The 13,122-nt window shown below is 42.7% G+C and overlaps 1 protein-coding gene across 1 annotated transcript in view; it reads right to left on the bottom strand.

Moving 5' to 3' along the window:
* Nucleotides 1-13,122, bottom strand: part of PIGN (phosphatidylinositol glycan anchor biosynthesis class N) — a 173,020-nt gene that overhangs the window by 136,177 nt on the left and 23,721 nt on the right. Inside the window, exons 3-4 of the mRNA XM_065398121.1 lie at nt 5,498-5,757; nt 2,993-3,114 (exon numbers count right to left, since the gene is read on the bottom strand). Coding sequence (XP_065254193.1) covers nt 2,993-3,114; nt 5,498-5,724 — 349 coding nt within the window. The 5' untranslated portion in view covers nt 5,725-5,757. The remainder of the gene's footprint in view (nt 1-2,992; nt 3,115-5,497; nt 5,758-13,122) is intronic.

Raw genomic sequence — 13,122 nt, 5'->3', positions numbered from 1 at the left:
TGAATCTAGAAGGAGCCACTTTGTGGGGAATAGATTACACTGGTCTACAATTTTTGAGAAGTCGTTTGCTTCAGAGATAAAATGTGCTATTTATTATGTATTTTGATGTGCTGAATTCAAATATGACAATTAAAACAACTGATTGGCTACTGTTTCTAAGATATTTAAGTTTTTACATTTTATGTCTATGTATATTGTGTAGATAGTAGAGTTTTAATCATAAATTGTAAACCTAGGTCTTTTCGTGTGTTTATGGTTGCTTTACATGATAATATTTCACCTGTCCTGTTTATGTAACACTTTAAAAATCAGCAAAAGGGTTATATAAATAAAATTTATTATGAAACAAAAGGCAAAAAACTATTCTGTACATAGTTTAGTCCTATTCAGTGTCTACTCGGTGCTTCTTGGCTTGTCTCTTGTATTCATTAAATGGAGCATCTCTTGTCACTGTCCAGCAATAGTCTGCAAGCATTGATGGGCTCCATTTGCCCTGATAGCGATTCTCCATTGTTGCAATGTCCTGGTGAAATCGCTCGCCGTGCTCGTCGCTCACTGCACGGCAGTTCAGTGGAAAAAAATCTAGATGAGAGTGCAAAAAATGTATCTTTAGTGACATGTTGCAACCAAGGCTTTTGTATGCCTTGAGGAGGTTTTCCACCAACAACCTGTAGTTGTCTGCCTTGTTGTTTCCGAGAAAATGTATTGCCACTAACTGGAAGGCTTTCCATGCCGTCTTTTCCTTGCCACGCAGTGCATGGTCAAATGCATCATCTCGAAGAAGTTCACGAATCTGAGGACCAACAAAGACACCTTCCTTTATCTTAGCTTCACTTAACCTTGGAAATTTTCCACGGAGGTACTTGAAAGCTGCTTGTGTTTTGTCAATGGCCTTGACAAAGTTCTTCATCAGACCCAGCTTGATGTGTAAGGGTGGTAACAAAATCTTCCTTGATTCAACAAGTGGTGGATGCTGAACACTTTTCCTCCCAGGCTCCAATGACTGTCGGAGTGGCCAATCTTTCTTGATGTAGTGGGAATCTCTTGCACGACTATCCCATTTGCAGAGAAAACAGCAGTACTTTGTGTATCCAGTCTGCAGACCAAGCAAGAGAGCAACAACCTTCAAATCGCCACAAAGCTGCCACTGATGTTGGTCATAGTTTATGCACCTCAAAAGTTGTTTCATGTTGTCATAGGTTTCCTTCATATGGACTGCATGACCAACTGGAATTGATGGCAAAACATTGCCATTATGCAGTAAAACAGCTTTAAGACTCGTCTTCGATGAATCAATGAACAGTCTCCACTCATCTGGATCGTGAACGATGTTGAGGGCTGCCATCACACCATCGATGTTGTGGCAGGCTACAAGATCACCTTCCATGAAGAAGAATGGGACAAGATCCTTTTGACGGTCACGGAACATGGAAACCCTAACATCACCTGCCAGGAGATTCCACTGCTGTAGTCTGGAGCCCAACAGCTCTGCCTTACTCTTGGGTAGTTCCAAATCCCTGACAAGGTCATTCAGTTCACCTTGTGTTATGAGGTGTGGTTCAGAGGAGGAGGATGGGAGAAAATGTGGGTCCTGTGACATTGATGGTTCAGGACCAGAAGTTTCATCCTCTTCCTCTTCCTCGTCTGACTCAAGTGAGAATGATTCTGGTGCATCAGGAACCGGCAGTCCTTCTCCGTGGGGTACTGGGCGTATAGCTGATGGAATGTTTGGATAATGCACAGTCCACTTTTTCTTCTTTGACACACCTTTCCCAACTGGAGGCACCATGCAGAAGTAACAATTGCTGGTATGATCTGTTGGCTCTCTCCAAATCATTGGCACTGCAAAAGGCATAGATTTCCTATTCCTGTTCAACCACTGGTGAAGATTTGTTGCACAAGTGTTGCAGCATATGTGTGGGACCCACCTCTTGTCCTGATCTCCAATTTTGCAGCCAAAATAAAGGTGATAGGCTTTCTTAACCATAGTGGTTATACTGCGCTTTTGTGATGCAAAAGTCACTTCACCACAAACATAGCAGAAGTTATCTGCACTGTTCACACAAGTACGAGGCATCTCTGCTCACTTTGGCTAAACAGAAATGTGTCCCTTTGCAAAATCAAACACTGACAAATAAGAGAGCACGACACTGTATGATTTCTAGAGCTGATATAGGGCAATTTGTTCAGCAGAGTGATGTCAGCTTCGTTATGATTGCATCATCCATGACTTCTAGGAATAACATGATGCAATTCATATCATGTATGACGCAATACCAGCTTCAGATTGCATCATTCATTGTTTTGCCTAAAAAGCAAGTACTGTCCAAACCCAGTCATAGATTTATTCATAGATCCAGTCAAAGATGTATTTTAGTCATTTCTGGTTTAAATTGAGATCCCTTCCCTTTATAACTCACCTATCCTCCGCCATTCCCAAGTCAAGGGTCGTATATACTGACCCAATAGCATATCTTGAAAACTAGAGCCAATCAACAATTTTAAGCATCATTTTCGTTCTCAGTGACCCAGAATTAGTAAAGTTTGACTATATTTATTTCAGAAGCATTTTGGCTGTAGAGCAGTGATGAGTGGTACAGTAGTGATGAATCCACTAAATTATCCCTAACTGAGGAGCTCAGTTAGCACTCCCAAAAGCTAGGTCTCAGAAATGACATCTATGCTTTCCTCTCATACTGGAAAAGCCAAATCATTCTTAGTTACAGGCTGATCGCATATTACTTCTGTCTTTATATTTGAATTTTAATTCTTTAAAGAGCTCTCTAGTACAATAATTAACCCTAAAGCAGGAATAAAAATATACAAATCCTATTTTCACAAATATTAATAGTGGAAAATTCTTCAAAAATGAACTCATGTTTTTCAGTCTATTATGTAGACATTTAGTAACCAGTTTTGAACCTTACTATACCACCAACAGATCTTATTTGGAGGATGATGTCAAATTTGTTGGAACGTGGGGCTTGCATACCTTTAGCAACTGCACTGACATCTTCATAAAATCCAGCTATCAGTGCCACATGTCCTGGTCTAGATTCTGTTGGAACATGAGTATGAGATACTCCCCAGCTGCCTTTGTATTCTATGATATTCCTGAAAAGAAAATACAAGTAATTACTTCACAAGACTGTGTGTGCGTGCACAGAGTAGTTTGTAGAAGAAAAAGTGATGACTAGATGCTGTTAGCATTAAATTCAAAACTCTCAGATTTAGTCTTGAACTGTAACCGTTAAACTAGAAAGTAGTTACCATAAGACAACTAAACACCCACCAGGCATAATTATCACTATAGTCAGCCACCATCGTGAAGATAGAAGGTTAATTGGTGTGATCATACATTTCAAGTTAATACATTATTTTATTTCTACTTTTTTTTCTAATAGGGGTTATTCAATTTTTTCTTGTAAAGGTTATTCTTTTTTTTCCTTTCAGAATTTTTTTTCTAGTTTATGCTTTCTCTGTTCCTTCATTAAACCTGTAAATTTCCAGATTAGGTTTTTTTCTCCTCCTCAATAAATAAAATATAGACAATTATATGTAGTTCTTGTGATAGTGTCCTTTTTCTGGGCTAAATTTCAGAACTGAGAGGGGTCACTGAAGAGGGGCAGGGAACGGAGGTAAAATAGAGGTTATAAAATCAGATTACTCCAACATCCATTACTTGGACGTAATCTTCTCCCATGAAGATTGAAAGTAGGAAAAAAGTCCCCAAAGGGAGAGAGGCAGGTAAAATGGTGCAGCTGGAGAACCAAGAAGCAGGGTTGTTCCAGACCCTTGACCAAACCATCAAAACTGATATTTTGATTATTATTGTTGAGTAGTCAAAGAGGATATAGTGGGTGGTCTCCCTTTGAAACCTTGTTTTCTTCTTTTTAGGCAGCTCAGTAAGTCTCTGGAAACCAGAAAACTGGACAGGGTGGGGGTCTCTGAGCCATCTGGGATCTACTATATCTTTGTTTAATTACAGGCATAAAAATCCCAAACTATTGCAAAGCAGGCCTGGAGTCCTTCAATGTGTGCAATGTTTCATCGGTGGTATCAGCAAAGAGTTTCAGAAAAGGGGAGATTCTGGACAGTATTTTGGTGCTCCCTAGAGATCCTGGAGCCAGGATGCCCAATGCATGATGATTGCCATGGAGATGGAATGCACTGCAGTGTATTGAGGCCTGTAATGATGTTTTAGCCAGAAACTAACCTTTGGCTATTATGGCCTGGATCTGTTTGCAATGTTCTGCCAGAAGGCATTCAAAATACCTGGTGAACTTGGAGTAGTGTGATTGTATTTCATCATAAGAGTATGGTAATTTGCAATCCTAAACTGAAGGGTCGCTGAGGAGTAACTTTTATGGCCAAAAAAGTCAAGGCGTTTTTTGTCCTTATCATACTGGGTAGATTAAATGTGGTGCTATCTGCCACATTAATTTACTGCTTTAACAACCAGGGAGTTAGGAGAAGGATGTGAAAATAAAATTTCACAGTTCTTGGCTGGAACATACTAATTCTTAATGACACATTTGCACGTGGGTGGTACCGTTAGCAGGGTTTGCCAGATGGTCTTGGCAGAATCCAGGAGGGCCTCATAAAGGGACAAAGCCACTCAAGTAGAAGGTGTCACATGCAAAATGTCCAATCATTTGTGCTGCGATTCTAGGACCTCCTCTAGGAGGATTTGCAGTGAGCCCGCATCACATTTCATTAGCTCCTGAAACTGTTTAAAGTCATTGGCCACAGAAGGTGGAGGAGGCACAACAACCTTATCTGGGAAAGATGAGGAAATACTAGTTTACAGCACAGCAGCCTCCTTGTCTGCTCTGGCCTCTTGCTCCTCAAAGTTTTCCTCCAATTGCTGAGGTAGTGAAGAAGGAACAGATGGAAGAGGAGACTGCCTCCCCAGTAGTCCCAACCAGAAAGGCTAGGAGCCTGAGAACTGTTGTCAATAGGTAGCTAAGGGCCCCAATATGACCACTAAGGAATATCATAGGATATAGGAAATGGCTTCCACTGCCTGAGAAGAAGCCTGGGTTTGTCTCTCACGTCAATCGTCCCTATCCTTGAAGGCATCACAGAAGGAGCCCCTATTTTGATAGGTAGGGGAATCTTACACAGAAATATGGGAATCTGAAGAGATATCCTCCACATCATCCAAAGGGGGAGCTCTGCCCAGCTCAGAAAATGGTGGGGAGTCAGGTGCTACCAGGGAGCGAGGTAACACTACATCAATTTAAACTCGGTTCATGTTTTAATTATTTTCTTCACAATCATGAAGGTTGAATTTTTATTCATTTATTTTTGTGGAACATAATTCTACAACATACTGCTCAGCCCTGGAATCACAGAGGACCTGGGTATAAGCCACCACTATTTCTGAGGCTGTTTCTCTTCTCCCTAAGAGAGGCAATTTGGTAAAATGTTTAATGGTTAACTTGCACCATGACTTACAATTTTTAGGAACGGAAGTGTTATCAGACACACTTACCTAAGGTAAGGTGCTTGAGGAGTACCATTATCATCTAATTCATACAGTGTATCTGCCCGCAAGCCATCAGCAACAAAAAGCACTAGTCGCTTTGCAGGTGGTGGCAATGGAGTACGCTGAGGAGTCATGCCATGAACCAAAGGAGAGGTGAAGTAGATGTCAAAAATGGAGGCCAAGAACACACAATGCACAAGGAGACCAGCAATTATGAAGATCAGCATATTCATGGTGACAGGTAGTTCCTAAAGCAAAGTTCAACACTGAGAGGGGGAAAAAAATACAGGAAGTGAGTGAAGTCCGTCAAATGAAACTTCTTATATCGATACTTATTATGGAAAGGCAATAACCTCACCATAGTTAGAGATGCAACCAGCTTTCATTATAAATCCCTACTCTATAGTCTGCTCCTCTCTCCCACTAATTTTAGCCTGAAAATTGCCATGTACTCTAAAAGCAAAGAAGAATGTTTCAAAATGTTTTCGAGTTACAGGTCATTAAAAAGCTACCCTGGTTGGAAATATTGTCTTTTCCTCAATAAATAGATAAAGTGTTTATCGTCTCAGTCAAAACTGCTAGTTACTATTCCTTCAAGATTTTCATATAGTTACTAAGTCTTGGAAATTCATTTGTGGTCTGTAGTTTGAGATCCAATGATTTCAGTGGGAGTGCCAAGCCAAGCCAGCTCCTGTTAATTTAATTTGGGGTCTTTTTCCATTTACTTCAGTGACATCAGGATCAAATGCTACATATGTCTGTAAGAATTGTGTAGGTGCAAAACATTATTAGTCACATATTTTAGATGAGGTAGCTCAAGCACAAAGAAGTTCAGTGACTTCTTGGTTGGGAGGCACTGTGACCTTAGCTGTGGACTCAGAGACTTATTCTTGAGTTGGACATTTTATGCACTTTTTTTTTTAAACACACAAATTTTTATTAATGTTTGGAGTTAAAGTAAGCTGAGGTGCACAGGTATGCATTGTTAGAAACATGAACATGAATATTTTGTAGGTGCACGCATACCTCATCCAAAGGCCTCATCCAAAGCCCACTTTAGTCAATGGAAACATTGCCCCCCCATCCACCACCTCATCAACAGAAGGGGGATGTTGACCCTGAACAGCAGGGGATGTGACACAGTGCCCAGAAGGGGATGTTACTGCAAGAACACATGCTTGGCAAGATTAGGGCTGGCCCCTTCCCTTCCTCAGGTCCTTTGCCTTCCCATTAGCTGCAGCAACCATGCTGGCCACGTACCCCACCACCATCTATACTCTCCCCTGGCTTTTCAAAAGCTTTCCACCCTCCCTCCCCTTAGGGTATGTCTTTTCTCGAGCTGGAGATGTCATTTCCAGCTTGAGCGAACATATGTGCACTTCGATCACACTAGTGCAGTAAAAATAGAAGTGTAGCTGCAGCAGTGCAAGTGGCAGGATGGGCTAGCAGCCCAAGCAAGTACCCACCATCCTGAGAAGCGTTGTGCTCAGGGCAGGTAGCTCATTCCACTGCCTGTCCCGCCGCAGCTGCATTTCTATTTTTAACACAGTGGCTCAATCAAAGCTAGCTCGGGTAGACATACACACATTAGAAATTACATTTCCAGCTTGAGTGCAGGTGTACCCTAATTGTTCTGCAGAGGCTGCATTTTCAGGATGCTACAAGTCTGACCAATTTTTTGGTGCTCAGGAAGGATTTTTCCCTATTGTGCCAAATTTTCTGAGGCCCAGAGGTATTTTTTTGCCTTCCGCAAAGTATCATGGAGACACGATCGGGCTGCACCCTTCCCGTGTATGTTGTTCATTCTCTAAGTATATTAATCAACACCTACTGATTTTAATGGACTTTGAATCAGGGCCCGAATGAGGCGTGGCTCTGTAGGAACCATTGTCAGCACATCCCAAACTTCTCACATTTGTATTTAATATAATCAGGTGGTCTGTCCACCCTCTTAAATGGTGTCTTTATTTACATACACAAAAGAAAAAATAAAGATGTTAAGAATAACACATGAGCTGGGAAATTCCAAAGAAAAAAAAATAAAACCACTTTCAAAAACCAGTTAAGGTTGTTAAATGTCATTTTCACACCAGTTACAAAACCCAAACATTTAGAAGCAATTAAATGGATAGATAAGGACATCATAAATCTTACATTAATCACATACTTAGAACAAAATTCTTGTTAAGTATAAAGAAATGCACATTTCATCACAACTCAATAACTTCTGACCAAAATAAATTACTATTCTTGTATCAGGAATTTCAAAATAGAAAGCAAAACCATCCCCTGTAGAAAATATTAAAGATATACATACACTAATGACATATTGATCAACATGAAATTCAAGTCTACTTACATAGTACACAAAAATCCACCATTGCTGATAATTTTATACATTTTCCCTATTAAACTACATATACAGCAATATTCAAGGAATAACAATGAATGTTTGATCAAAAATGTTAGTAAATACTTTAATATTTCCCATCTAACAGAAGATCTGTAAAGTAAAAGTCAAGATAACAAAATAAAGCATTAAAGAGAGAAAAGAAATCCAGGGATCACAATTAAGGTTGCTTTGTTGTGATTAAATAAGCAATTCTTTTAACTAACTTATTGTGTAGGCAATGTAAGATTTAGAATATTTATTACTATCAATTACCGTCCTTTTAAGTGCTTGGGTTTTGTGTATGATTCAAGAGATAAATCCATTAGTTCCTTAGCAACATAACTGTTTCTTTTAATGATAGTCTTGGTACTGGAATATTTTAAAAGGAAACACTTACATTTAACTACAAACACGATATACCAAAAAATTTATCTCAGGGTATATCTACACTGCAATTAGATATCCACGACTGGACTGTGCCAGCTGACTCAGACTCACCTGGCTGAAGCTAAGGGGCTGTTTAACTGATGTGTAGACATTCGGGCTCGGTCTGGAGCCCGGGCTCTAGGACCCTGCAAGGTGGGAGGGTCCCAGAGTTTGAGCTGTTTTTAATTGCAGTGTAGACATATCCTTAGGACAGCGGTTCCCAAACTCTGGGGCGCACCCTACTAGGGCGCGGAGGAACTTTCAAAGGCGCAGGCGGTGGGGCCCGGGATAGCCACCATGGGGAGCAAACACCACCCAGCTCTGCTCCGATCCCAGCCGCAGCTCCGCTCCACCCCCAGCCCAGCTCCACCCCCAGCCCCAGTTCAGCCCCCACCTCTGCCTTTAGCCCAAAGTCATCAGCTGAGCCAACTGTGCAGTAAGGGAAGGGGGGATGCAGACAGATTCCATTACTGGTAAAGGGGGGTGCGACAGGAAAAGTTTGTACACCACTGCCTTAGAGGTTTGTCTATACAGGGACACCAGAACGGTAAAACAAGTTAACTAAAGATGTAGTTAGAGCACATTAAAGCACAGACAAACATAAATAGAGAAATGTCATTAAATTGAGCACAGGGCCCCACTTCGTTTGACTAATTAAACTCCCTCCCACCCCAATTTTATATGATTTAAATTGATGTGTTTAAATACCATACTCAGTGGAGAGGTCACTTTAATCAGATGCTGCTGCATCTTCCTAGTGCTCAGATTCCACAATGATGGGGCAGAGTAGAAGAATTTAAATAAAATAGAATGCTGTTGTAGTTAAGACTAGTAAACAGTTACATTACCACATTATGGTTTTCAGCGCAAGATGACACATTCTTTCCTTAGTTCTTTTCATGCATTGGCCCCGGGTTAGTGGGTCTGACAATCACTATGTAACTTTACTATTGTCTGGTCAGATTACTTTAATCCACAGAATTAATTCAAATGAAATTCTTTTAATTTATAACCACAGTTTAAATTACATTAGCTCAGACTATACCTTTAGGCACAACACATCCAATTACTCATCACTCTCAGAAGCCTTCAAGATAGGCAGTTGTGTTTTTTTTAGCGCGGGGAAGGGGCCTCGGCCACCAGGGATGGTTCCGGAGGCGGCGGTCAGGGCGGATGGTGCGGCAGCATGCGGAGGGGCGGCGGCCACCTGGGCGTACGCTCTGGGGGCCTGAGATGGAGCGCCCCCAGAGCTGGTGGAAGGGACGGTAGGAGAGAGAGGGGCCGCGGCAGGTGTCGGGGCCACGGCGGGGAGGGCAGCCCCGCACGCAGGAGGTTTGGCTTTTCGGGCGGGGCCCTTGCCCATCTTATTTCCTTGGCCCTTCCTGCCAGTGGAGGGGGCAGCCGTGGCAGTTGTTCATACCACTTCTCTCATTGATTCACTTCCTGCTTCTAGTCTGCTCCAATTTACCCTCTACCTGTCGCAGTGCTGTATATTATCACTCTAAAATGAAGGTATCAAAGAAACCCTTCATATTATAGTTGACTTGGCATATATTTTACACCTTAGGGGAAAATTATGATACACTTGGACAAATTCAAGAAAGCTCTTAAAATAATGCTTAATTTGACTTCAATAAGATTTAAGCATATACTAAAGTACCCTTCCAGAATCAGGATGTTTTCCTTAATCTGGGTCTTGTTTAATAACTAGCAGGAAGTTGTATTAAGGCTCATACATCGATGTACTTATGTGCATAGACAAGGCCTTAGTTATTTAAAGTAAAAGGACACAAATCTTTTAAGAACAGTCAACACGAGAAGGTTACTCACCCTGTGCAGTAACTGAGGTTCTTCAAGATGGCTGTCCCTGTGGGTGTGCCACTTGAGGTAAATCTACATCCCTGCATCTGCGATCGGAGAATTTCAGTAGCAGTGCCTGGATGGGTCACACATGTACTGTCACCGTCTCGTGCCCCCTCTGGCAGTTACATAGCGCTGTACGACCAAACCCCCCTCAGTTCCTTTTCTACTGCAGTGACCCTAGCAGGAAACACCAAAGTAGAGGGGCAGAGGGTGGGTAGTGCAGCACCCACAGGGACAACCATCTTGAAGAACCTCAGTTACTGTACAAGGTGAGTAACCATCTCTTCTTCAAGGAGTGTCACTGTGGGTGCTCCACTTCAGGTGACTGTAGAGCAATGCTCATCACTGGAAGGAAGGGGCTTCAGAGTTGCATTTGTGACAGATGATAAAACCGCAAGTCCCCGCAGAGCATCTGATGTCAAGTCCTGCTCTACTGTGTAGTGCTCTGTGAACGTATGGGCTGACGCCCAGGTTGCTGCTTTGCAGATGTCTGTGATGGGTACATTGTTGAGGAAGGCTATTGACGTAGAAAGCGATCTGGTGGAGTGTGTGCGGGTCCCCAGTGGGGGTGGTAGTAGTTGTTGGCAGTAGCAAAGGACAATGCACCCAGAGATCCATTTCGAGAGCCTTTGCTTGGATATGGCAGCTTCTTTAGATCTTTCCATGATAGAAAGAAAATAACTTTGGCAACTTTCTGAAGGGTTTAGCCCTGTAAATGTAAAAAGCTAGTGCCCTTCTGACATCCATGGTGTGAAACACCAATTTTTGTTTGTTCCCATGAGGTTTTGGGAAGAACGTCGGGAGATGGATATAGGCTGGTTCAAGTAGAATGAAGAAGCTATTTTAGGTAAAAATTTTGGATGTGGCCTTATCTTGTTTTTGAAGAATATTGTGTATGCGGGGTGTGCCATGAGAGCTCCAAGTTCTACCCATCATGCGAATGGGATAGTGATGGAAAAAGCCACCTTCATCGAGAGGTGTAGAAGTGAATATGTCGCCAAGGGCTCAAACGGGGGCCCAGTAAGGCATCGAAGCACTAGATTAAGGTCCCATGGCTCGTATTTCGTGATAAAAATTACGAATACCTTTGAGGAATTGTTTAGTGGTAGGGCAAGTAAAGGCTGAGAACTCGTCAACTTTGTGATGGAAAGCCGTGATTGCTGGGAGCTCATTATATACTGGAATTTAAGAAATCAGGTCTATCAATCTAATACCATTGGTGAAGGAGAGGTAGTCGCCACTGTTTGTCTATTCTGGCACCATATGGGGAATCTCGTCCATTTGTGCAGGTAAGTATATAATGAAATAGACCTTCTCCTTACCTCCTCCAAACAGGTCACTTCATTGCCTTGGAACCATAGCCTTCAGGTGGGGTATTTCTGGGTTCGGGTGGCGGACCTGGCCTGCATCCTGAGACAGATGTGGAAGAAGAGGAAGAGTGCATGGTGGGCATACCGCCATCTTCAACAGGTCAGGGAACCACATTTGTCTGGGCCACATGGGGGCGATCAAGATGACTCTGGATTTGTCTGTCCTTATCTTGTGTATGATCATGGATAGGAGAGGAGTGAGGGGAAAACATGTACAGTAGAGGTGCACCACATTTGAGGAGAAAAGCATCCCAATCCAGCTCTCAAGCAGAAGTGTGGGCACTTGTCATTCTGGGCTATAGTGTAGAGGTCTATAGTTGGGAAACGCCAGCTTTGAATATCCTCTGTAGTATCTTGGTGTTTCTTTCCCACTCATGGTCCTGAGAGGATGTTCTGCGCAACGCATCTGCAGTGGTGTTTTGGCATCCTGGTAGGTAGGAGGCTGAGATATTGATGCTGGATGCACCAGTTTCATAATCTCATCCCTTCTGTGCACAGGGAGTGCAACCAAGCCCTCCCTTGTTGGTTTATATTAAAACATACAAGCAATGTTGTCCCCATCAACACTTTTATGGTCTTGTTCCTGATCATGGGCAGAAAGTGTGAGCATGCATCGAGGACTGCTCGTAGTTCCAGTAAGTTTATGTGCAATGCTGATTCTGATGGGGACCACCTGCTCTGGATTGTGCAAGTGTGCACCTCAACCTAGCAGAGAAGTGTCCATTCTAAGTATTATTGATGGGGTCTGTGCAAAGGGAACTCGTGCACAAACATTGTGTGGTCAAGTCCACCAGTGAAGAGTTTTTTTACTCTGACTGGCAGCGTAAGGCACTTGTTCATTCTGTGTCTGCGTGGAATACATACTGTCGTGAGCCAGCCTTGAAGGCAGCACATGTGTAGCCTGGCATGCTTCACAACAAATGTTGTTGCTGACATATGGCCTAATAGTTGGAGGCATGTCCTGGCCCATGTCTGTGGGCTGGTTTGTGTTGTCGTGGTCAGACTGACAAATCTGTGTGGTGATAGAGAGGCTGTGGCCTCCAGTGAATCGAGGTAAGCCCCAATGAATTCTAGTCTCTGTACAGGTGTGAGCATTGATTTTTTGCTTGTTTATTTGTAGACCTAGTTGTGTGAAGAGAGCTATTGTCTTTTGGGTAGCTTCTAAGGCCTCTTCTCAGGTGGAGGCTTTGAGTAAGCAGCTGTCCAGATAGGGAAATATTATGAACCCTTATCTGCAGAGACGAGCCGCCACCACTGCAAGAACTTTGGAGAATACCTGGGGAGCCATAGACAGGCTGAAAGAGAGTACTTTGAACTGGTAATGATTTTCCTCTGAGTGCTCTTTCCTCTGAGAGGGTGGTGCGGAATGTCTGTCAGACAACGCCACTGGAGACTGATGCCCAGGAGAGGTCCATGATCCTGGACTGGACACCAGTCACAGAGACTTCTCCGGCAAGAGAAGTTTTATCTTGATCCCTCACTTTTCTGGGACAGGTTTTAAGATTATGGCAATGGGGGCACTTTTGCAGGATGCGTGTTTCACCAAGACAATGATGAGTGTCCGTCAGAGACCGGGATTG

Source organism: Emys orbicularis, chromosome 2 (genome assembly GCF_028017835.1).
Source record: "Emys orbicularis isolate rEmyOrb1 chromosome 2, rEmyOrb1.hap1, whole genome shotgun sequence".
In the NCBI taxonomy this organism is placed as follows: Eukaryota; Metazoa; Chordata; order Testudines; family Emydidae; genus Emys; species Emys orbicularis.
Note: the sequence above shows the minus strand (reverse complement) of the source record. Positions and strands in the feature narration are given on the sequence as shown.